Raw genomic sequence first — 26721 nt, 5'->3', positions numbered from 1 at the left:
TAGAATGGAGAGAGGGTTTGAAACTGGTATGTGAGTGGATAGGTAGGTAGTTAGGTAGACAGAACAACAGACAAACAGTAGATTATTGAGCATTATGATGTACTAGTATGTTTCTGGTATATTATTATGTTAATACTCTCCAGAAATTAACTCATGTTATCCTGATATGATTCTGCTGAGGTAAGAAATTTCTTCTTTTACAAGTGAAGAAACTGAAATTCATGGCGTCTATGTGACTTGTTCAGATTTATGATCTGAATATGATCAGACTTGATATGTGAACCTAAGTCTGACTCTAGAGTTCCTGCCTCATCAATAATGAATGGTGAAAAATAAGTGTATAAACGCTGGGCAAAGCTTTGTCACAGTGCACAAAAATGCAGACAGGTATTAGAAGAATAAAATGCCATCGAGGTCAAACATTTATACCTCAATGAAAACCTTTTGTACCTGTAAGTAGATACAACACACATCTGTCAGGGAAGGTGAGCAGGTCCTCATCACTACCTTTGAATAGATGATTGAAATAAGATATGGTAATTATTGCAGGTGCCAGTTATTTGCCATAATATCACAGTAGTCTGTGTGCATACTTTCCTGAAAATATGCAAATTGATAAGACAAGACAAAAACTTCACGATGTCATATTTTTTCCACCTTGCAGTGTTGAATCCACATTTCTTAAGTCATCACGATAACAAAGATCAAGCCTAAACATGCTGATGGAGTATCATTGTTGGCTCTCCCAGCTCTTCACAGCTTGATCATATGCAACAATGAAAACTGAAACCCTAACGCATCAAAAGAATGATAATACAGTTACCTGATGGCAGTGTCAGAAGTATAGCATGTGTCCTGAGTGGAAATACAGTTTATTCTAAGTGCAGTTCCATGACAGGCTTTACAGATAGATAAAAATCATAATGAGAAAATGAAAAGGAGATTCTAAGGATAAAAACCAAGGATGACCCTCACTCTTCAGAAGCTTGCTGTGAGGTAGTGAAGACATATTCGCTCATATATAAAACTCACCTTTCTGCGGCAAGTCCAATAGAAGGGAAGGCGCCTACGTCTCGTCTCTGTAGTGCCGTTCCATTACTGCGTGCCTGTGTGCATTTAATGCCTCTCTTCTTACTAGAATTTTTCCTGCCTACAGTTTCATAGCAAATAGCCAGAAATAGGCACTAACTAAATACATACTAGCTCAAATGAATATACCCAAAAGCAAAAAAATCACAAGGAACCACCAAGGGGATGATTAATGAAATGTAAATCTGGAAACCGGTGGCCACAGAAAGGCCAATTAGGTCTAACTTTATTAAACTGTTACATCTCCAAGGAGAGGAACTTACTTAGCCGGAGGAGGACCTGTCATTTCTACTAATCCATGCCTTTGCCTTTAAGCCAATCTACAAATGAATTATCTCTGACTAGCCAGGGTCTGCCTTAATTTTAACCCAGGAGAATTTTACAAAGCATTTCAGTAAATTCAGAGACCATCCATTACAAACAAAACCTCTGGAAACTAAAAGCTTGTCAAATTATTTCAGCGAAAGGCAGGTTCCGGCTTCTGGTTCCCTCCCTAGTTCCATGTGTGACAACTTAAGAAATCCGGGACTCTGCTTCAAGTGGGGGGAGGGAGGTATTGGGATGCTGTTCAACTTTTGTTATAACAAATATCAGAGATAATTAATCAACAAAGAGGAATGATTTATTTTGGCTAGCAGTATGGAAAGTTCCAGTCCATGTTCATTTGACCCCATATCCTTGAGCCAATGGCAAGACAGCAGTTCACAGCACAGGGTAGATAATGACCCTAGGCCTCTCACTAGGTTCTGCCCCTTTAAGCTTTCCCCTCCAGTATTATCCCTCAGGAAGTTTTAGTTCTAGTTGTGTGTATATTGAGAGTTAGTTCCAACCACCTAGAAACTACTTCAGTATCTACCAGTAGACAGACATTATTTTTCTGTGCAACCATGTTATCTGTTTGCCTGTCTATGTATTAATATCTATCTCTGTCCATTTATATTGTCTACTGTAGTCCATCACAACATGCACACACACATGCATACACACAAGCACACCCCCACACATATGCACACAGGAGGAATAGTATTTAACCATAAAGCAGAAGGAAATCCTATTGTTAACAGGCCACTCAAGGACATGCTACAGAATGGAATGAACCAGTAACAAAAGGGTCAATGCTGCACACACATCTAGGGTAAGGAATATATAAGGCAATTTAATTCATAGAAAAAGAAAATAGAATGATGGTTGCTAGCAGCTAGACATAGGAAGACAACCTCAGGGGGATTATTTAATGACTCAGAAATGCTATTAATTTTTAAAAACTGTATCCATGTATACTGTGTATCTTAATCCTAACCACCCCTCACTTCCTTCTATGAAAGCCTCCAGAAGTTTTTGTCACATCTCCCTCCCAAATTCATGTCCTCCTTCTATAAATTTTGGGATTATTTTTTAAACCACTCATTTCAATTAGCACCAACCAGGTGTGTTTGGGAATGGGGTCATCCACTGGGGTATGGGGAGCAATGGCCACAAAGGTCATCAATTGCTGGTAGCTTCTTCGCTAGGGGAAACTGCTTCTCCTATCTAAAACAGCTTCTTCACAAGGTGAAACCGCTCCCTCCCATGCTGGTGTTTCAGATGGCTTGATCTTATGCTGGTCACATATGTGTAAGTAACTATAGATCCTGTAAGTTCTTGTGTGTAACAACCATGTAATGACCAGAGGACAGAATGTCACCACGCTCCTCCCCGTCCTCTAGTTCTTTCTGTCCCTTCTGCGATGTTCCCTGAGAGTTAATGGGGGTAGGGAGAGTGCTTTGTGTAGATACCTGAAGGCTCAGAGTTCTTATTCTCAGGGGCTTTGAGCAGTTATGAAGTTCTGCCACTAAAGGCTGCTACCTTCTCCAGTAAGAAGCGTCTCTGGCCGAGGCTGGCAGCAGCACCAGCTCATGGACTCATACAGAAATGTAATGATTCAAGGCAAATAGATTATAGAGATCTTTTAAACAACATGGCTTCTATTGGACAAAACTGTGTTAATAAATAAATCTGAGGGAATTGGTACCACGTACATTTATAATATTTTTTAAATATTGCTATAAAGATACATAAAAGTACATCTTTGATGTTTGACTGTTAGGAGGTGTGGGCAGATTCTCGGTGTCCTTCACCTCTCATACACATATTTAATCTCTGTGAATTGTCATTTAGTTTATATCATGTCTTCTTGGGAAGAACTGTGGTTTTAACAGAGTCTGAGATTATTTCCCTACTTAATTGATTAAGTTGATTGGCTTTTTTATTTACTTTTTTTTAAAAGAAAAACCTTTCTCATTTTACATACCAATTCCAGTTTCTATTCCTTCCCCTCCTCCTGTTCCCCACACCTTTAACCCATCCCACCTGATATCCACTCCTCAGAAAGGGTAAGGCTTCCCACAGGGAGTCAACAAAGTCCCACACATCACTTTGAGGCAGGACCAAGGCTCTCCCCGCTATATCTACGCTGAGCGAGGTATTCCTCCAAAGAGAATGGGCTCCAAAAAGCCAGTTCAAGCACTAGGGATAAATCCTGGTCCCACTGCCAGTGGCCCCACAGACTGTCACAGTCACACAATTGTTTCCCACAGAGGGTGCATTTAGAGAGAGAGAGAGCTCCTAATACACTAAATCAGTAGAGTTTGTGGAAAAAATTCAGAGTGAGGACAACAGCATGTCCAGTGACTGAAAGCTGAATCTGAGAACCTGTGTTCAGACTCTAGGTGAGTTGAAGACACAAAAGGAATGAAACATGAACCAGGCTGCCAAGTGCAGCAGAAACAGGATCACACAAGACACGGAGAAGAGCCATACACCCACTTCTATCTGTGAGGATAAAGATCCCAGCAAATGAGACTTGGTTGATAAATAATTAGCAGGATAGGATGGATTGCAATTTATTTTAGGACTCACTTTGGCTGTCTGGAATCAGAGCAAGGGTGTATATGGCAACTAAGCTCTTTTGCCAGTGCATAGTAAATTTATGTGAGCTTAGACTAGGGCAGTCATGATGGTGACTGAGAGAAAAAGACAAATACTAAAGATATTTAAATAGACAAATATAGATACTTTATAATGTGCTGGGGAAAAAGGGCTGCTTACAGGAGTTAGTTGAATCTCAGAGCACAAGATCAAATTACTTGTGGAGGTATAGCTCAGCACATAAATTCAATTGCTAAAATATGCAAAATATTAATAAAATATTAGAAAAGCTATTGCAATTTTACTATTGTTCTTTTCAGAATCTCTAAAAAATGTCACATAATTAGTGCTCTGATTTGTGGAATGGCACTGCTAAGTGGATTAGAACATAAGTCTACATTTCCTGAAAACTGTTTTATAATGTAGTCTTATCATTAATTATGATTAATCCCCTCCCATTTCCCACTCAAATCCAAATATATCTTTTCATCTTGAGAACATTTGAAAGTTTTTTATGTGTGTTATTTTCTATCAATGTGCCTGTCCGGGCTAAATCTCTGCATCCCTGGAAACAAACCCATCGACAATGAATTCCCACTTGTTCTGTCTAGTAAGATGTATTACTGAGTAGATTTGGCATTTGGGAAATAATTTTAAAATATGTGATATTTTAAATATTTTTGGTTTTCTGATTTTGAAAGTTAAATGTGCTTGCATACAACAGTTATCAAGGCCAAAGAGAATCAGAATAGTAGTGACTTCTCAGCATTTATACATTTATGTTTTTTTTCATTTTTCAAATCAAAGACGATTCTATCTAATGTGGTATGGCATTCTATGATTATTTCACTTATTACTTGTGGCAGCTAAAGGGCTTCTGCTTTCCAGTTCTCTTGCAGCAAGCACTTAGCTCTTTTGTAATTAATATTTTCATTTCCCATATGGATAGAGTGCCTGAAAGAAATTTTATCTGGAAAAAAATTCTGCATAATATTTTAGTACACTTCAATTTATTTAGTGATTCATCTGTGTGCTGTTTATTTTTATTAAACAAACCAGGCCAGGATATTAGTTTTGAACTCTTGTTTCAAGGCTATGGCTTGTTATACAGAGTCAATGCCAGGTCACCGAGAGTTCAATAAGATATACCTCATCGAGGCATGTTCATCTTCTGCCCAAGTTAAATCACAATGATAAGTAGGATGTGCGCTTGAACATTGCTAATTCTTGTTTCACCAGAATTTCATGTCATCTCGTGGTTATTACATCTGTTCAATTACGAATGATCAAATTGGATTATTGTTAATTAGTGGGTCTGTCTCATAGTACAGAGGTCTCGTTGGGCGTATTTATCTGTTTAAGTGGTCTGTCTTCAGATGCAGAAAGTCGAATATCCTGTTTGAAAAGAAAAAAAATCTGGTGGAAAGGAGAAGGCTGAAAATAAAATTTAGTTTGTACACACTAAAGTGAAATAATAATTTCAATATAGTCTTGGTAAGCTTTTGATAAGTTTGCTGTGTTCTTAAATATCTTTGAACAAAAGCAACACTGGCTATGCAATATAGGCTACTTATTTATCTACTGAGAAATGAGGTACTGAGCTTATGAAAATAGATATTTTTTGACGAGAAGAAACAGCTCATTTGAAAAATCTCTGAAGAGCAGATTTAGAAACCCATGATGATGTATAACACCGTGATAGCGCCCATCCAGGGAACTCTTTGTCTGGCTGCGCGCGCCGTCCCAGAACCGTGATGGATGCACCTGGACTTACTCTGTACAGATTGATTCCTATCCTGGAGATGAAAATGTGTGAGGACAGCGCATGTCTTCTCTGCAGATGCCAATGGGCTTTTGGGCAATGGTACCTGCGGAGACCACCGGAGAAACAGCTATGGCTTGCATTCGATCAAAGGGATCCACCGTTTTCAGTCCCCAGCATTGTCGGCTGAAGTGATGACATTGTCATATTGTAACGAGGACCAGTGTAAAGCCATGGGTCATGGTGGCACCAGATTGGTCTGAAGCTCTGGGGCTTCATATGACTCAGGAGTTCTTTCAGGCGTTATTTATATCTTGGTCCAGAGTAAGAACACTAGGTTGTAGAATAGGAAAGGATTTCCTTCTGTTTCCCATTGAGTACTCTGTAGTGATCTGTTTGCCTCAATTTTAATGTCCTTTTGTATTGATTTTACCTCCTTGATTATTTTTTCAGGAGTAAAATGAAGTTATTAACTATCTCTGCCCGGTAGTTTCAATCACTGTGATCCTCTTCCTCCCCTTCTTGTCCATTAGCCAAACATCCGTATGATGAGTGCCATCTCAAGTCTAGCACCAAAATCTAAAAGGAGTGCCTGTGCTTTGCTGACTTAAACATCACTATAAAAGTTTATTTATCACCTTTATATTCATATTCTCTCTCTCTCTCTCTCTCTCTCTCTCTCTCTCTCTCTCTCTGTGTGTGTGTGTATGTGTGTGTGTGTGTGTATGTGTGTGTGTGTGTGTGTGTGTGTGTACATGTGCATATACCGGAGCTTGTAAGCACACATCTTCATTCAAAACTAAAACAAAAGAGCAAAAAAATTTCTTACTGTGCTGGGCAGTGTGATTGGTGCTTGAGAAATTGGTTAGTAATAGACGGAGGGCTTCCCCTTTAGATATTTTATCGTGTCGGAGAAGTTTTATTTTAGCTTTAAGTTTCGATAGTTGGTAATGATATGTAGGGATGTTTGAAATTGAACTCATTAGGTACCTAGACTTGCCTTGAAATAGTCTGCAGTCCCTCTTCTTCAGTGCTTAAATGACAAGAGTGTGTCATTATTATTATTATTTTATTATTATTATTAGTGTGTGTGTGTGTGTGTGTGTGTGTGTGTGTGTGTGTAGGTATCTGAGGGGACTGGTATAGGCACCCATATGTATACATGCACTGGACATTAGGAGGAGATCAGGTGGCATGACCTATTGCTCTCTACCTCCTTCTTTTGAGACAGGGTCTGTTACAGAACCTCATACTAAACAGGGAGCCCGTATCAGTCTGTCCCCGACAGCACTGAGGTTTTACAGTCCATGGCCACACCCAGCTTAGCAAAGCTACTTTGAATGCCTTCTCTACTAGACTTGCTACTATTCCTTAGGTATTTGTGCAGAACCCGGGAAAGAATCATTCGATGGAATTGTGTGATGATAAATCTCTGCTCCTTCTCCCAGTGTTTAAATCTAGCAATGATTTATCAGGGGTCCTTATGTAAAAATGAGCAAGTTAATAGTTCTGGAGCCTAAAGTAAGAAGTCCCAAATGAGGCAGAAATAGGTGAGTAGTGTCCCAGAATCTTCTCAGTCCACTGCAAGGTCTGATTGCGTTCAGTTGTTTTTGACTAGTTAGTTAGAGAATTGGGCTATGCCTTTTTTTTACTCCTAACTAGATGCCAACTTACTTTTCAATCAAACCAATGCTTCTTTTCTTGAGGAACATGTAAAAGGCATGGACAGTCTGGTCAAAGATGTGGAAATTCACAAAGATAACACTATTTCTAAGTATGGTTGTGTTTAGCCTTCCCCTTTACTGAAAAGACTGTGAATGTGTTTCAGTAAGCATGCTGAAATTGAAATATAGGTCTGTCCTTTTTGGAAAGAGATCGCTTTAAGTTGGATAGATTTCGCTCACTTTTAGTGAAATATTTTGAAAATTATGTCTTAGAAAACCAGACTCCGAATGACAGGGTTGAATATATCCTTCAGTTTAAAATGCAGGCTCTTTTTGTGGCGAATGAATTTGTTGTGGGAAGGTATTTGGAAGTAAAGCCTCAGAATAATTTGGGGTGAGGAAAAATACTGTTTTAAAATAAACCAATCTATCATTTTTGAATCTTAAAAGTCATCATATTTTGAAAGAAATAAAATTAATAATTATTCATAGTACAAAGAACATATACTTGCACCGTAGCATGTAATGATCTAAAACAACTGAAATTCAAAATTTAACAGATTTCAGTATTACACTGTGACCTTGATCATTTTTTTCAAAAATTAATTGATACTTTGGGAGGTAAATATTGGAGCTCTGATTTCATTGTTTCCTGATTTGGTCCATGTCTTGGCAACTGGATAAGAGATTCCCAGAAATAGTGGTCCTTTCCTTTCCAGCTCAACTTTCCCGTCACTTCACCCTGCTTATGTTGCAGTGTTTCTGCCCAGATGCATCATGTCTGGAAAGGTCCCTGTTACTCTGATAAAAAGTTCTCTTTCCTGAGACCGGTATTTCGCGTGTGGACCGGGAGGAGGGGAAAGCGAGAACGGCAAATTGTGAAGAGTACTCGTTGCTGTGAGGCTCCATCCAAAACGGGCTTGTAACAAAGTGTACAGTCTTGTAGCCCAGCTGTGTGGAGCATTGATTGCTTCTGCCTAGAGCAGGGATACTGTCAAGTTGCTCTGTGAGTTGAGTCATCTATTGACAAAGAGCTACCAGCCCGCAGATAATGCTGTGCAGAGCTGCTCTCGCTGCTCCCTCTGCTCCCACGATGAACCGCTTATAGCAGCTGTCAAAGATACCGAGGCATCCGGAGAGAGAAAAGACGTTTACAACTGCCTGGAAGAAAGGGGTGTGAGGGAGAGAGCCTTTCTATGCAGAGCTGACCAAAGAAAAGAGTAAGCACCAGTGCAGCATGAATGCATACCTCACCAAGCAACACAGCTGCAGCCGGGGGTCCGATGGGATGGATGCTGGCAGGAGTGCCCCCACCCTCATCAGGGATGCCCACTGTGCCTGTGGCTGGCAGAGGAATGCTCAGGGGCTCGGGTACAGTTCTCAAACTATGCCCTCCTCGGGACCTGGGGGCGCGGCTTCAAACAGGACCAAGCTGGTCACCTTGTGGGACAGTGTACGGAAAAGCCCCCACAAGACCAGCACCAAGGGCAAGGGAAATTGTGGCGAGCGTTGTGCCTGCCCACATGGTTGGTTCAGCCCTGCACAGGTGAGCTTTTTCTTCCTGACTTTCGTTCTGTGTTGTAGGAAAGTTGTGTTTTAAGGTCAGGGTGTCTTGAAAACTTTGCTGAGTCCTTGCTGCTGACTGGGTTTGTCTGCTTGGAAAAATGTTAGGCCAAAAAAAAAAAAATGCTTTCTAGTTTCACACGTGTTTGTGGTTTTACACTTCTGGGCAGCGGGTAGAAAAGCGGGGGTGCTGAGCGTGGGAGTGGGTGACTTTTTTCCATTCTCAGATCCCCACATGATGTTTAGGATTCTGCAGCAGGGTCTGTTGGCAGTCCCGTGACTCCTTAATCACAGTTCACTTTTCCCTTAGCTCCTTTAGAATTATTATTATTATTTTAAGGAATAGAAAGAAAATGAATTTTAATCAGACACTTCCCACCGTGATAAAAATAAAAGAACGTTTATTTTTCCATCAAAGGAGAAAAGAGAAACTTGATGTGTGTTCTTCTGGTTTTGCTCTTATGATACTATGTTGTCTTTTCAGTTATGAGGGAGAAATTTTGTTTCTAGTGCATAATTCACATTGCAAATGAAAAGACGAACTGGAAGCAAAAGGAAGGGTGATCCTACTTATAATAAAAGAGGGAAACACATTTAATCACAGAGAAGCAATAAGGTCATTTATATTTGGGCTACAACCGTTTCCCTTTTTCTCTTACAATGCCTTTCTAAATATAGGCATATTAATTTAATTTGATTGCTAATGATTTTTCTGCCCTCGAACTACCAGCATTTTACCAGAAAGAAAATGGACTTATTTTTGTTTTCCTGCTTTTGACAAAGGGGGAGGGGGCGGCTTCCTGCAAAGGCTATAAACATATGCACCTCTAGACTCTATGATACTCATAGAGCAGAGATCATTCTTAAATATGCCCTGGGAAGAAAGGCTGTGTTGCAGGGGGAGGGATCTCAATTTCAGCATTTTTAACACAATTGAGAGTGAAGATTGATCACAAATAAAATGTTATGATCAAAGAGGTGTGGAGAGAGTTTTAATTTCAGTAATAGTTTTTCTTTAGACTTCCAAGAATGCCATATCTCACTAATCTTTAATAGTATAGGTATGTATTCTGGCCAAGTATATATATTTTTTTAATTCATTGGTACGGAATTAGCTTTACTTAGAAAGACAGAATCTCCCATCATGCATTATCTATTAGTTCAGCTCTAAATAGAACCTGGTGTTGGGAAATGTAGACAAATTTTAAAGTTACTATGAACTCCAAACTGCATAAGGAGCCTTGGCAATTGTGATAATTCCATGTGCTCATCGACAAAACATGGGTTTAATATTCTTTAACCTGTAAGTATGTGTAGGCTGGATTAAATTCTCCTAAGACAAAAGTTACTCAACATCAAGCACCTTAGACTGTTTACACAGAGAAATCAAATTTGGTTTACCATTCAAATCCTTTTTGTATCCAAGGGATAATATGCTTTTAGTTCCATAAATGACAATTTCCCAGATCCAAATCCTTACTACTACCTTGTAATAACAACATAATGAAAATATTAATAAACACTCCAGCCAAGACAAACTTCTTTCTTTCTTCCATTTTAAGCAAGTCAGTTTCCTGCTTGCCTGAAATTTATAACCAGTTAATACTTTAGGGGATTGAAATAGACTCCGCACTGATAATTAAGGGGCCAGTGACCTATGAGAGGGCAGTAAATCGAAGCAGCCCCAATTTCCTTACCCCTTAGCATACACATTTCTTGGCATATTCTTGTCACCCACATACACTTTATTATTGACTAGAATAGTGAGCCTCAATGTTAGAGTCATAATCTCATATTGTTTAAGCTTTTCAATGTTATGACAGTCTTTCCTCAGCAGAATTTTTCTTTCCAGTCTTTCTTATCTCCTACCTGCAGAAGTCCTTTTCTGAGTTGATTAGTCTATATTTTCTGCGCCCATCCAAACAGGTGATAAGGAATAATTAACTTCTTAATGTGTGTGTGTGTGTGCCTAAACTTAAAATATACATGTAACTATCTCTAATACTTAACTATTTCTCTCTCTCATAAATGTACGTGCTATATTACATCTATATTTTCATAAATGCATATAAAAATATATGTATACACGAATGTAGTTTACATACATAAAAACTAACATTCCCTATCATTCTTAGTTTATCAATGGGAAAATTCTAGCTTACTTCCCAAAGAATGCTTCATTCACTTCACTGGAAATGTCTCTTCATTTAACGTGTTTTTCCTTTAGTAAATGAAACGGGCTGAAATATGGGTGTGCAAGTCTTGATTCATTCGTGTGTAGATTTGTAGCACTTATCCAATATTTAAATTATGTGACTATGTCTCATCACTCAGAGAGTCTGGATGCTCTCACAAACACAAGGATGTGCATGCTCTGTGCATACCTATGCCTGTTAAATCTAAGTCTGCTTTGAAAGTTTTCTAATGCTATTTTACCCTTTTATTTCACAAATAGATTGGTAAATGTTCTAATAATGAGGGGGGCTTCTAAGGACACTAAAAATACTCTTTGTAAAGCCAAGAGCAAAAACGTGGTGCATGGTTAGAATATCCCAGTGACCTACCTGTGGTTTAGAAGGGGCCTGAAGCACCTTAGTGTTTGGGAACTGAGGCCCTGTTCCCACAGATACTTATTGTCTTGCATGGAAATCAGCAGTGTGAAATCCAGCTACTCTAACAGGGGCTACAGTAATGATTTGCCTCTCTCTCAAGGCTCTTTACCAAAGTCCCATCATTTGAGGAGCTGAGAACTAGCAGAACTCTGTCATTATGCTGCTCCTTAGTTGGTCTAAAAAGTAGCTCTATCTCTTCCTGAATAAGTTTTTATTCCATTGAATATATAGTTAATAGAATCATAATAATGGGTAAGAAAAATGGAAAAGTGTAGCATCCAGATGTGAGTTATGAAATGTTGTGTCTACATTTTTAGGGTTGGCCTTGCAAACATATAATTTCTTACATGGCATTTCTTCCTACTTCAGATTTCAGGGAGAGATAACAAAATCATGGTAGCTTGGAGATCATACATATTAGTTTCTTTATCATTCATTGTCTATTCTACTATTGCATACCGAGTGCCTATGATATAGCCCTGTGTCAACACTGAATATTCTAGGATTACTACTGCTTCAGAGCTCATATCCTATCACAATCTATGCAACTGGCTATTATATCATGACCTAAAGTTTTCAAAGCATGTGGCAGTTCCCCTCTGTGCATTTAGAGACTCTGGAGCAAGGAATACTTGTAGACCTAAATTTCTCCAATCTTGCGGAGACCCAAAATCTCCTTCAGTTCTATCTTAGCTATGTTTCTGCTGCTCTGATAAACACCATGACGAAAATCAACTTGGGGAGGAAAGGGTTTATTTCGTCTTACTGCTTATAGTCCGTCATAAAGGTGAGCCAAGTTTGGAGGCAGAGATTGAAGCGGAGGCCTTGGAAGAAATGCTTCTCAATGGCTTGCTCTTCACGGCTTGCTCAGCCCATTTCTTATACACCCCAGGGACATCTGCTTAAGGATGCTACCACCTGTACTGGGCCGGACCCTGCTATAGCAATAATTAATTAAGAAAATGTGCCAAGGACATCCTGTAGGCTGATCTTAGGGAGACATTTTTTTCAGGTGAGCGTCCTTCCTCTCAGGTGACTAGTTTGTGTCCAGTTCAGACAAGCACTGCTATCCATTCACGTTGCAAGCTGGTCTCCATGAGTTCATGAGAGGGACTCTGGGAAGAGTTTACACTTCAGTTCCAAATAACCTTAAATTTGAACTCACATGCTCTGTGTGGTCTCCTTTGCTCAATGTCTATAAGCCTCGTTTTTCTTGTCTGTAAAATGCCGGATGAGAAAGTCATGTTGCAGGGACATGGAGTAAGAATTGAATACAATTTCTATAAACACCGCAACATGACACCTGGAGCCTAATGTTTCAGCACATGGTATTTATTACTACCAGTGATAGCAAAATTTTGTATTTTTTTAACCTGAAGTACTTACTACCCTCCTGTATTATGCCCTTTCATTAGAATTTTTATGGCTCCTCTTTAATGATGAAGGTTAAGCTAGGCAATTGTCCAGAAACTTTTGGCATAGGTCTGTACCACTGGGGTGACATTTTGTCCTTCAGTTCTCAGAAATTTAAAACCATGCACACAAAAAGAGAAAGAGAAACAGAGACAGATGCGGGGGGGGGGGAGGAGGAGAGGTAAAATAGGATAATATTAAAGAAGAATAATTCCCATGACCTTATATTCAAAAGTTAAGAAAAAAATTAGATTTTTCCAGCAACTTCCTTTGGAGGCAGGGACTCTATTTGAAGTAGTTAGCCACACTCTGTAAATCTAGATCTCCCTCAACAATCCTCATACTAACTCCAAAAATGATCAATTTACAACAACATTGAATGGACAACTTTTTAATCTAAGAAGTCAGACATCACTTAAGCCCCCATTAGAAATATCCCAAAGCTTCTTATAGCTCCTTGCCTTCTTTGAAAGGTCCCTTTACTTACCAAAGGGAATGAAGCTTTAAAAAAAAATTCTGGGAATCACCAGGCACTCTGGGGAAGGGAAATACAAGTCAAGGAAGAATGAAAGTTCCTGTGGCCAGCTTGAAGCCACTCAACACCCCGGCTGCGCACATCGCTGGATGCTGACATCAGCAGAGCCCTCTCCACAGGGCAGATCAAGGAGAGACTCAGCACAGAGGGCAGGACCGAGAAGAGCAGAGGTTTTGTGGCATCTACTGAGTGCTCCTGATACTGAAGTGGGGGCCTCACCACACACAGTTTTCCTTTAACACTGACAATATCCTACTTCTTTCCATCCATTAGAGTGATGGTGTCACAGTCACGTGACTGAAAAGGCATAACTGGTTTCCACTATGTGTGTCTTTGGCTCCCATATTCATCCTACTCCATCTGACAGCAGCGCTGTGTCGTCATCACCACACACACGATAGACCTCCATAACTGCCCAAATGACCAAAAGTCTCCATAAAGGGTGAGAGTCATGCACATGTGTAGGAGGACTGGCTTCCGACTGGAGGTGCCTAATCTCCTTTCTTTTGCATTCTTTGTCTCGGGAATTTTGTGACATCTTTGTAGATCCGCGCCTGGCTCGTCAGGGTGAAGGACAGTGCGATATTGAAGTGTTGGTGAAAGCTAAAGGCATCAGCATCACCATGGGATACTTATCCTAACCTCATTCATGTGTGCTAGTGTCAAGTTGGTTAGGTCTCCAACGCATGTGGCAAGGAATGGAGAACAAGCCTTCAATGTGTATAAACAAAGAAGTCCATGGTGAGGCTGTTCTTGGTCCCCACACACTCTCATATTGCCCAGGGTTTGTGAATCTCACACATTGGTTCTATCTGTCTATGTAGGAAAGTCCATAGAAAGCTCAAATGTCACCATCTCCATGGTCTACTTTCCACTTTCTTGTGTTTCTTGATCTGTTGCTGTTTTACACTTGGTGTTCGTCACTGTGATTATACTGCATTCCAGTCCTTGAAACTCTCAAATGCTTCAAGATGCTTTCTGCTTGTGTAGAACTGGAATGAAAATTCATGGCCACCAGACATTTTCCAATGAGAGCCTGAAGCCTAGGAAAGTTAAGAGACTTGCCCAAGTTCATTTAGTTTGTGGCAGACTTATTTTGGCCTGGGTTTCTCAACTCAGAATTGAATTATCTTTCTACAGTTCCAAGATGCTCTCCCTCTGCACTCATCCTCGTGGGGATTTCTGCCAGAATAGCTATTAGGCATGCAAGGTATTGGGAACTGAACAAAAATAATATTAATACACAAGCTAATTCTTACTTAGAAGTAAGACTGGCAGTCCTGAAAAATAGGAGAGCTATTAGAAAACATTAGTTATTGTGCTGGTTTTTATTTGTTTGTTTGGTTTGGTTTGGTTTTCTGGGCTATAGTTTTGCTGTGTGGGTTAGCCTGGCTAACCCACGTGGCAGGTGCGTGTATCATACTCCCGAATAATGAGATTATGGGCATGCAGCACCAGGTCTGGTCTAGGAAACATTTCACATGCAGGAAAATGCTTTTGTGTTGACAGTGATGGGAACGTTAGACTGGCATTTAGAAGTAGGAGACCGTGAATACTAGATGTACTAAAGTATGAGGAACAGTCTTGTACAGCAATGTAGTAGGAGGCCGCTTGTTCGTTCCTGGTTGCCCAGACAATGAAATAATCACGCAGAAATTATATTATTTAAATCACTGCTTGGCCAATCACTTAAGCATATTGCTAGCTACCTCTCATACCTTTTTGTTAACCCATTTCTATTATTTTATATTTTACCATGAGGCTCGTGACCTACTGGCAAGGTTCTGGCTGGCTGTTTGTGTCTTTCTTATCTGGCAGCTCCATGGCGTCCCTTGACTCTGCCTTCTTTCTCCCAGCATTTAGTTTAGTTTCCCCCACCTAGCTCTGTTCTGCCTTGCTATAGACCCAAAGCAGTTTCTTTATTAATCAATGGTAATCACAACATACAGAGGGAAATTCTACATCACAGCAATATATTGCAGCAGGAATATACTATAATTTTGAACTTCATTCTGGACATTGATACAGGTTATCCAAAAAATAATTACCTAAAGCTAAAATCAAGCTTAGGTTTATGCATAAAGGCAAAATGTTCTAGAAAACGTCTATTTATCATTGAATTTCCTAGAAATACAATTCCTGTGTATAACAAGGGACCTTTACACTTAATCCTATTGTATTTATCAAGAGTTGCTTGCCATTTTGAAAAACTCTAGACTTGCGTTCATCCTGTTTCAGGTGGTAGCATCCATAATACACCTCCTCAGTGTTCCTCTGTTCTTGTAGGCTTCATCAGCAGGTGTGTAACTGAACAGATTTGAGCCTTTTTCAAGTAAATCTAGATCCATTTTTTTGTTTGTTTTATTTTTATGTTTTATTTTGTTAGCTGGCAAGTAATAAATATGTGCATTTAGAATGTGCAATGCGATCTTTAAATGTGTTTTTATATCATGGTGTGGGCTGGGAAACTAATTAGTACCCATCATCCCTTTCTTTCTGGTAAGAACATTTAAAGGCCTCTCCTTTGGTTATTTGGAAATATGCTGTACAGTGTCATTAACTAGAGTTACTAGTGCTCAAGAAAGTAAAATGCGATCAATTGATCTGTAATTAAATGTTTTCAATTAGTAGGAACATGGAATTCAGGAGCTCATCAAATTTTATTAATAAAATATTTTAAAAGACTTTATTCCATAAAATGATCAGTGGTGTAATACTTCCTTGGTGCCTTTTATTTTATTTTTTCTGTTTTTTCTTTCATTGTTCTCGTCATCTTGATCATCTTCACCATCATGACCTTTTTAAGCATGTGTTCTTGCACTCAACAAAGAACTCCAATACTTTTTGCTCTATGGATCAGGAAATCAAATCCAGAGGCTCATACATGTAGACAACTATGTCATCTCTGATCTTATTTAATCTGATAATCTGAGTATTGCTCTAACTTGGCTGCAGGTATTGTCTGCACTTAACTGCCCTATCACTCCTGAAGGTGTTAGATTTATTAGCTTTTAACTATTGGTTTTATTGATGTATGTGGGCAGGGGAGAGTTCCTTGGAGGTCAGAAGAGTTTTGCATCCTGTAGAGCTAGGATCGCAGGTGATTGTGAGCCGCCTGACATGGGAGCTGAGACATAAATGTGGGTCCTTTGTAAAAGCAGCAGGTTCTCTTAACTGCTAAGTCACTGCTCCAGCTCTAGATCTATCTATCTATCTATCAGTGCCCATTTTTAATTAAGGAATTAAATTTTAGAGTACAGGAAGTCAGAAGTATTGCCTTTACAAGGTAGAGGAATTTGTGCATGTATAGATGGCAGATAGATAAAATAGGCAAACATGCACACATGCATGCATACATACACACATACATACATCATACATACATACATATTGTAAGATGATAGCCAGCCAGAAAGCTGCTTTTCTAGTATGCCTTTATTTATTTTTAGTAGTTTTAACTGGCACATAAAATCATGAAAGGTGTGCCCTTTGTGAGTACAATAATGTGTTAATACATGTATATATGACTTTGTGATCAACTCAAGTTTAACATATATCTCCTTAACTATAAGCGCCATGCAAAACATTTTTTTTTAAATCCTGAGACTAAGCTTAAAAATAAGACCTGTTTGTTTTCAAGAATATGACATTCTCATTTTCTCCACCTTAGCTATCAACAGTTTTCGTTTAGATAATCCATACATCAAATTATTGTCTTTAGGCTTTCATCACACATCTGTTATGATTTGTGTCTCACACTAATTCATAACCAGAATCCCTTACAAGTTTGCTCTTACATATTTCTGTGCATTTTATAATTTGTTTATTCTTTTAAATTTCATTTGACATTCCAACCCCAGTTCTTCCTCCCACCACACTTCCCCACCCCATCCCCTCCCTGCCAGCCCACCTGCTATCCACTCCTCCCAATGTGTAAGGGCTCCCATGGGGAGTCAACAAAGTCCGGCGCTTTAAGTTGGGGCAGGACCAGGCCCCTCACACATGCATTAAGACTGAGCATGGCGTCTACAATAGGGAATGGACCCCAACAAGCTAGCTCATGTAAGGGGCCTCTCAGACAACTCAAGTTTCACCACTGTCTCCCACAAACGGAAGGCCTAGTTTGGTCCCATGTAGGCTCCACAGCTGAGTTCGTGATTTTCCACGACTGGTTCAGCTGTCTCTGTAGATTTCTCCATCATGATCTTGACCTCTTTTGCTCATATATTCCCTCCTCCCCCTCTTTGACTGGATTCCCTGAGCTTGGCCTGGTGCTTGGGTGTGGACCTCTGCACCTGGTTCCACCAGTCATTGGATGAAGGCTCTATGGTGATAGTTGGGATATTAACCAATCTGATTACAGGGGAAGGCCAGTTCAGGCACCCTCTCCACTATTGCTAAGAGTCTTATCTGGGCTCATCCTTGTGGATTCTTGGAAATTTCCCATAGTGGCTCTCTCTAACAATATATCTCTTTCATTTCCTTCCCACTCCATCCCTCCCTCCTTGATCACCTGGTTCCCTCATTATCTCCCCCTTCTACTCCCCTTTTCTGTCCCCCTTCACTCCCAGTTTACCCAGGAAATCTCACTTTAATTCCCCTTCCCAGGGTGATCCTTGTCTCTTAGGGTCCTCCTTGCTACCTAGCTTCTCTGGAGCTATGAATTGTACTCTAGTTATCCTTTGTATTACATCTAATATATTTCTGTGTTTTTTAGGGAAATGGCATCTTGTTATTCCATTTAAACCCATATTTATTCATTTTCAGAACATGTAAGCATTTGATTTTTTTTAATACTTCATCTAATATAATTGAGTGTTCATGCTGAAAAAAACAGTTTTTAAATAGTAGTCTTTCTTTTTGTTTCTCCTTTTTCCTTCAGTTATTGCGCTTTGTAAAAATTTGCATGTAGGTACCTATATTATCTATAAATGTCATTTCGCATGAAGATAGGAAGGAATTATAATGTATTTATTGTGCAATGGAAACATTATGCCATATAAGAACATGACCAGGGGTTCGGGCATTCAAAACTATTGTGTGTATTTAATTTGCTCCTCAAATAATTCAGAACTCAGCAAAGTGTAGCCTGCATGCAGACCAACGCCAGTCTGATCAGTTTTTGTACAGACTGGGAATTAAGAAAAATATGTATATTTTATAGCTAAAAACATCAAAGGAATATTGCATCAAACATGAAATCTATGTGAATTCATTTTGTGCTAGCTATATTTTTATTCAATCATTTAGGCATACTATCTGTAGCTCTTTGAGTGTTGTAATAGCAGAGTTGAAAAGTTGCAACAGAAACCCTAAAGCCTGAAGGTACTTAAATAACTGTTACCTAACTCTTCACAGAAAGAGCCTAACTTCTGCCTGGACCAGCTGATTTCCATTTTCTACTGATGTACGATCCCTTTCTGACTACAAAATCTATCCATTTTTAAGGTGTGGTTCAAGTCTCTCTTCCTCTTCAATCTTTTTAGCTCTCAGAATGTCTTAATGTGGAATCCTGCGTTTCTAGTTAATTACCTTGTATTGTGGCTAATTAGAGCTCCACTTACAAAGTGTGAGATTCCTCATATCCCTAGTTGTTTAGTCGTGCCTTTGTAACAATTCTCATAGCATTATAGTGAGTACATCTCTCTAAATAATATCTGTAGCTGTATTGTCTACCTATACAGAAGCAGTATTCACATCGTGTGTGTTTTGTTTTATCTTGAGTCAGATTCTTTTTCTGTGCTACGGTCCTTTTCAAATACTGGAATAACTATTCAAAATCAGTTTTCAAACAGGCTGTGGGGTCTCTGCGAAAGCGGCAGAATACCGTACTTTAAAAGCACAATCAAAACAGCAAACTTATTTACTTAACGTTGTGGTTTAATGGAGGAGTCAGTCCTCTACAAGACTGACATGTCACAAAATGTTATCTTATATTTAGTTTCTGTAGACTCCAGTGTAGGTTCTCTGATGACTTCTCTCTGTCATTTTTGTGGCCAAGTCTAAATGCTCAGAGGATTGTAGTTAGTATCACCGCATTGAAAACCCATGAATGAAACAGTTTTGGACTTTGTCGTGACAGCTGGTGGTTTTCATTAGCGGTGGGCATCAATTGCAGTAGCCTTAACGTAGATATGTTATGTTTACTTCTCCATGACTTAATTATTCATCAGACCCTTTCTATGTGTGTTTTGGTTGTGCATACATTTAATTTTTTTTACTTATTTTCTATCACATAAGTACACATTCTTAATTGAAGTGCTTTTTTGTATTCAGCCTTCAATTTCACTTAATTTACCAAGTAAAATCTTAAACTAAGTGAATAATGATATAGTTATAAATTTAAAAAGACATTTTACTACTTTAGAATAATTTTATTTTTCACTGTGAGAGAAATAATACAAACTGACAGTATATATATATATATTATGAGCAAAAGATATTAAAACCTCAAATTCATCTGTAATTTCACTCAAAGTTTACCATTATTAACGTTATATGTTCATAATCCACCCCCCCGGTTGTGTGTGCACACACATGTGTGTGGTGTTTGGTGTCTTCATGAGTCTCTGTCCTCTTTCTTTCTTGAGATAGGATCTCTCCTTGAATCTGGTGTTCACTGCTTGTGTAGACTGCCTGGTTGGAGGGCTCCGGGGATCAGTCTGTCTCTTCCTCTCCCGTACGGGAGTTTAGGGGCATCGTGCCCCAATCTGACTTTTCACGTGTGTGCTAGGGATCTGAACTCAGGTTCTTATGTTTACACTGTAAAGCACCTGATCAGCTGAGACTTCACCTAGCCTCACCTTTTAGTCTGTTTTATGCCTCCAAACATAACTTCAGTGGAGATTCATTGCTTTTGTTTACCTGCTCACAGATCTAGCTAAACATATTCTTATTTATATTGATCAAATGAGTTAATAATATTGCATTATACTTTTTGCTTTTCATTGAAAATAGATTTTTCTTTTCACATAATATGTTCTGATTACAGTTTCTCCTTCTTCTACTCCTCCCAGTACCTCCCCATATTCCATCCAGTCCAGATCTAGACCATTTCTGTCTCTCATCAGAAAACAGACTACTAAGGGATGATAATAATGATATTAAAAATAATAAAAAAAACAAAGCTAAAACATTCAAATGGGACAATGAACAAACAAAAATAAAAGAGCCCAAGAAAAAGCATAAGATACAGACCAACTAGGTAGCACACTGAAGAATCCAATAAAAACACTAAACCATAAGCCATTATATATATAAAAATGACTGGTAGGGTAAAAAGAGATAAGAAATTATATGTTTTTAATTAAAATCATGTTGTTAATATTTCCCATATTGTGAATTATTTATATTGGTATAAACTTTAATAACTTCCCAAATTCTTTACCACATAAAGCCATATGGTTGGATATTTGAGTTATCTTGAAAGATTTTTTTAAAATTTAACTATGAAAACCTCTGAAGTAATCATCTGTGTATATGGGACTTTGACCACACTTCTCATGGTGGATAAATTTTCAGAAAGAGAAAGGCTGTGAATTTTTTAAAGGCTCATATTATGTATGGAGTCCTTCTGTCAATATTTTTTTTAACAATTCATTATTGAACACATCCCAAAGCACCATGTTAATCAATGGAAAATGAGAGATGGATTCTTGTCCCACAGAGCTTAGAAATTATTGCCCAGTTACTTTTAAAGAAGATTTGCGTATTTACAACCCTGCTGTCATGGGAGGATATGAGCACATCTTTCCTCCCCATTTGTACACACTGGTCATTTAGCCTTTGGAAAAGTTGTTAAGAACCTGGTAAAATAAGAAGTCCATGCCACTGGCAATTTAATTTGGTTTTCATTATTAATTAGGATGAGCACTTTGTAGATAATTATAATACTCTGCAAAGCCCTAACAGCGCCGCAGTACACAGGTGGCAGCTTACAACACGCCTCGCTGGTCAGCAGAACAGGTGAGAGGAATAACGCTGGATGGGCGGTCACATGAACAAGGAGTACTCTCCTGTTTAAAAGTCCTGGTGAGAGAAACGTCCACCTATTCCAAATATAGGAAGGTAGGTGATACTTCACTACATTTATGGCTGATTTGGGCTTTCCCGTTACTCTTCTTCATTCCTTGAGGTTGTCCTCTGGAAAGAGAGGGTTTAAACATTCTTCTTTTCAACCTGATGTAGGTGAGCAAGCCTGTAGGAGTGACAGATACAATGGTAATTAGTAAAACAGGCATAGGTAGACCGACTATTGCTCTGAGTCTAGAGAGTTTGCCAAGGAGTCCGACGTAGACTTGAAATTGACAGTAGGAACCCTGGAGGGAAGAGGTGTGGAGAAAGCCATCGTGAAAGTTTCCCCCTTCACGACAGTCCCCATAGGGAGGAGTTAAGTGGAATTCATATAGAGATATATGATTCATGTAGCTACATATAGATTCATAAATATTGGGCAGGAGTACAGAAAGAGTCCCTGAACTTCAACAGAATTAAATTATAGAATGACAATGTGAAATTTTAGTACTCATAAAAACATACTATTTTTCATTATTGGTGTTAATATTTAGAAAAGAAAAAAACTTACGGGTCCTGCAAGTCTCTGGATTCAGTTTTTCAAAATACCCTCTAGCTGTTCTAATACAACACAAGGAAGGAAGGAAGGAAGGAAGGAAGGAAGGAAGGAAGGAAGGAAGGAAGGAAGACAGGCATGCAATAAATCTGCATATTGGAGACAGTTTGGCCTCTAGGACAGGAAGGATGAATCGACATTGAAGAATTAAATAGGTTGAGAAATGAGCATAAATTGAGAAGCAATATTCTCTTCAGTTTCTGAAAGCACCTCTCTACCTAGGAATTCCTACTAGAGTTGCAGTTATTATTTTGCAATAATTAAGTAGAATAACAATATAAGGATTGACATGTGACCAGAGCCCTCTTTGTCCATCTCACCCTGGGATTCCAGCTTACCTTCAGAACTCTCCTTGCCCGCCTGCCCTGCAGCTGAACCTGTCCTGCAAAATCCTGGTTTGTCAAGGCTGAAATTAGGACTTAACTTCAGCTCTAGGCAAAACCCCAATAACTGGTCACTGTGAATTAACACAGAATAAAATTTCCAAGCATCTCACACATTTCCATGTTTTCCTTTCTACTCCAGTGTCTATTCCCAATAGCTGCTCCCACTTGGTTTCCTTTGATCCGTTGTGGACATTGTGGTTATTAAATTTATCCCTCAGATATTTCCCCTCATTTGACATTTAGCTCTATTCATATCACTCGGTGGTTTAAAAAGAAATGATTGAAAATAGTACTTCCTTTTAAGTGCAATCTAACGCATGGACAAGGCAAGCGTGTCTGGAAATGATGGTGCTAGTGGTCCATGCAAGAGAGAAAACAGCCAATGCTTGTTTCTTTTTTATTCAAGGATTATTTTTCAGAGTTCTTTTTTTTTTTTATCTCTACTAGACTTGGGTAGAGTTCCTGAGATATTTCTTTTAAGTGTAAAGATGTACTTTTTATGATAATCATAATAATAGAAAATAGGTTGCCAAACACGTTTTTACACAGTGGGTGTGGACTCCTGAGCAGAACCCTGAATGTCGTCTGTCCTCTGACCTAAGCATGAGTTCAGGCCTCTTTGTTGAGCTCTGTTTATCACCAGCCAGTCACTGTTCCCTGATTCCCTGAAGCCACCATGCAGCCTCCTGCTAATTCCTTCCTCTGTCTACGATGACAGACTCCATTCCCGGTGTCTGATTTAATCACATTCACCATTAGAAGATCGCCTCTCAGTGTGTCTTTTCTGAGGCTTTCCCTTCCCTGCGGTCCCAGCGAATGTGGTACAGAGGTGATTGCTCTCCAGTTAGCACTGTGACTGCTTACGCGCCTGCTTCATCCAGCACACCGAAAGCTGTGCCAGTACACCATCCTGTACTTGTGTCCGGATTCTGAGTGCTGAGACAGGAGCTGACCACTTAGAAATTGCGGAAAACACTATGCTTTAGAGGGGGAATAATGCTGTCTTAGGCAAGGCCGGCTCGACAATAACTTCTTTAGGGTATATGGTAATTCGTCCTCAGAATGTATAGTGTCCTTCTGACAGCTCAGATAATTATTCTAATCATTTTAGGGGAATAAAAGACCAAGAAATGGACTTCACTAGAATGTATATTATTTCATAGTTTGCAAAAATCATGTATTTCAGTTAAAACTCTAATTGTCACACCCATACTCAATAGTATGAGACATGCATAGATCTAATCTACATTGGAAGTAGAAAAAGATAAAAACTCCTGAGTAAATTGGGAGCATGGGGACCTTGGGAGAAGGAAGAAGGGGAGGGCAGAGGTAGGGAGGGGAGCAGAGAAAAATGTAGAGCTTAATAAAAATGATAATATAAACACTAATACTCAAAAACACCATTGTTAATCTATTTATTCATTAATATCCATTATTAATCATGGATTACAGGAAACCTCCTACCCTTGCAACTTGACAATATAGCAAGAAGTACAATCCATAAGCTAGCGGGGAAATGAAATTAACAAATAATATTTCTTTAGATGGGGATACACAATAAGACAAGATGATGAATAGATAGGGAGGTGCTTCCTTAAATAGATATTACGCGAGGGAAAGAATTGATAGGGAGGAAACAATTCCGTTGACAGCTGAGGATAGAAGTGTAAAGGGAGAAGCCTTGTCGTGATCCTTAATTGATATCACAAATAAGAGAAAGGGTATCAGGGGACCTCAGGGTGCAGAAATGTGGCATGCTCTTGCAATCCAAGGAAGCTGGTGTGGAGATGGGAACATAGACGGGTGAGGGAAGGGATAGACATTGGGTAGTAGGTAAATTTGAGACTTGTAGATTTTAGAGGTCATGAGGATATTTCATTCTAATTAAAATGACAACTACCTTTAGGTAAAGACACACCATAATCTAATGAACACAGTGATGTTGACTTGTCAGGAGACTAATTGAAATGCTGTTTAATAAGTCTCCTGTGATAGAAATAATGGTAGCCAGACTCAGGAGGCAGAAACGGAGAGCTATATGGGTTGAAGATACATTTTGTGTGCAGAGCAATGGGTCAAATTGAATGGAATTTAGAGAGAGTATGAAAAATGGATCATAGCCTACCGGAGTTAGGAAGTTGACCCTTCTCTCCTGCTTCAGCTCTCCCCTTAACTCTTCCTTCAGATATCTTTATGAAGAGGGCATTGGAATAGCTCACTTAAATGTACTGGGGAGGGAGGCCACTACAAATGTAATAGGCTAATCCCCAGGGAGATGGTTTAAGCAGGATGCTAAGAAAAAATAATCAGTTGGGCCTGCAGAAAGTTCTTGTAATATATTTATAGCATGCAATTTCTGTTCTTTCTCCCTTTGTTTTTGAGTTCAGATATGAAATTGTAAGTTCCTCTCTAGGATACTGCCCACTAGATTCATCAGAAATTTCCCCAACTCTGAAAGAGAGGTAGGGTAAGAAATCGAGTCCAGTTAAAATTAACCCTGTCATCTTCCAAAGGTTAAGGTTTAAGCAAAGTGCTGTGGGCCTACAGTCATTGTTTAATTTTATCTCTTAGGGGTTGATATTGGTTATATTCTTTATGAGGTTCCAAAATGCTTCAAATAAAAACTCATTTATACCTTTCAATTTTGGGTTAACTTCAAGATAATACTAAGCAAGTCCTATCTTCAGTGCCCAGCTTCAGCCAGGAGACACAAATAGTTCCTTTGTACACGCATGAGCAATCAGCTGGAGGGATGTGGAAGGTCTGAAAGTGTCCTCTCATCATGAGATGCCCTGCCAGAATGGCAGCAGCTTGGCACTGATGTTCATTAACCAATCACGACTGTGTCATAGAATCCCATTATGGCAATTGCCTCGACAGAGCAAATAAATCGTTTTCTAAACAGTTCCTTGTTTCTGATCGGTTCGTAAACTGTACGTTTCAAGGGCCCTATGTAATTCATAGCTCAGCAGAAATTGCAGCCTGGCAGGCTGTGTTAAGTAACCCGACTCTTGCAATTTGGAGCCATGGTTGAATTTACGGTTCAGAGGAGAACGAGCAGAATAGGTCAGTGGAAAGATACAGACTGGAAATGGGGAGAGCCGGGCTCTCTTCGCTGTGCTACTGTAGCCTTGGAATCACCCTAGGCATGTTGCAGAATCATGGAGTCTGCAGTCAACCATAAAATGAGGAAGGTAGACCAGATGAAGCCGTGATTCATGTTTCACTCTGTCATCTTGCCAGGATTCATGGTGATTCTCTGGACCATGAAAAGAAAGGGAGGAGTCTACAGCAAAGCCCCTTAGAAAAGAATGTAGGAGAAATTAGTAGAGGACGAATGGGGAAGAAAAATAGGCATCCCATATTTCTTGATAATTTTATAGCCTGAGATTTTGATGATGGTGAGTGCTTTATGAGACTTATTTACATTATAATTATTTAATGGCTAAGCTTAGTTAAATATTTCTCATAAATATCTGTCTTAATTTATGTTGAACTCCATAACCAAAAAGGTCAGTCATCTTATCCCCAGTTACTGATGATACTGGCCTTTAGAAGCAAAATAAATTGTTCTAATTTATACGATAGCAAGGACTAGATTTGTGTTTGTACAATGGGTTTGGTTCCAAAGGAGCATCCTTTGCATTGTTCTTTACACAGTCTTTTTGAAATTTTCTTGATGATGATGATGATGATGATGATGATGATGATGATGAAGTGTGTGTGTGTGATGCCTGTGTATGAGTGTGGTACCTGTGAGTATAGTTGCCCATGGAATCCAGAAGGCATCAGACCCGCTGTGAACCTCATGGTATGGTTGCAAGGAATTAATCTCAGGTTCGCTGGAAGAACAGTACCCACACTTAGCTGCAGAGTCTTTCTTCCTGGTCCGTCCTATACAAATTCTATAGAATACAGAATTTGCATATTTTGATGTTGAGTTTATTTATGCATGGATGATAAGTATGAAGATTGTAAATGTATTGGAGTCATCACGCTGTCCAGAAATGAACTGATATATTTCTGTAAATATTGTGGCTTTAAGGAGAGGCTGGAAATGATAGCGTGTTCTCAGTAAGTTAAAACTTTTCTTTTTTTTTTAATATAATTTTTTATTGAAAAAAAATTTCCGCCTCCTCCCCGCCTCCCATTTCCCTCCCC

General features: G+C 39.1%; 1 protein-coding gene across 8 annotated transcripts in view; it reads left to right on the top strand.

Annotated features, from left to right (window-relative positions):
• Dlg2 (discs large MAGUK scaffold protein 2) overlaps positions 1-26721 on the top strand; it is a 1620445-nt gene that overhangs the window by 970244 nt on the left and 623480 nt on the right. Inside the window, exon 1 of one of the 8 annotated variants that reach the window (XM_050154451.1) lies at positions 8485-8968. The exons of the other annotated variants lie outside the window; for them this stretch is intronic. Within the exon in view, the coding sequence (XP_050010408.1) occupies positions 8660-8968 (309 nt within the window). The 5' untranslated portion in view covers positions 8485-8659. Of the gene's footprint in view, positions 1-8484; positions 8969-26721 lie in introns of those variants that run through there. 8 annotated transcript variants of the gene reach the window in all.

The sequence above is a fragment of the Alexandromys fortis genome, unplaced genomic scaffold (genome assembly GCF_014885135.2).
Source record: "Alexandromys fortis isolate MF-2015 unplaced genomic scaffold, M_Fortis_MF-2015_v1.1 scaffold_77, whole genome shotgun sequence".
NCBI classification, from domain to species: Eukaryota; Metazoa; Chordata; class Mammalia; order Rodentia; family Cricetidae; genus Alexandromys; species Alexandromys fortis.
The sequence above is the reverse complement of the archived record's forward strand: the minus strand, read 5'-3'. Positions and strand labels throughout refer to the sequence as shown.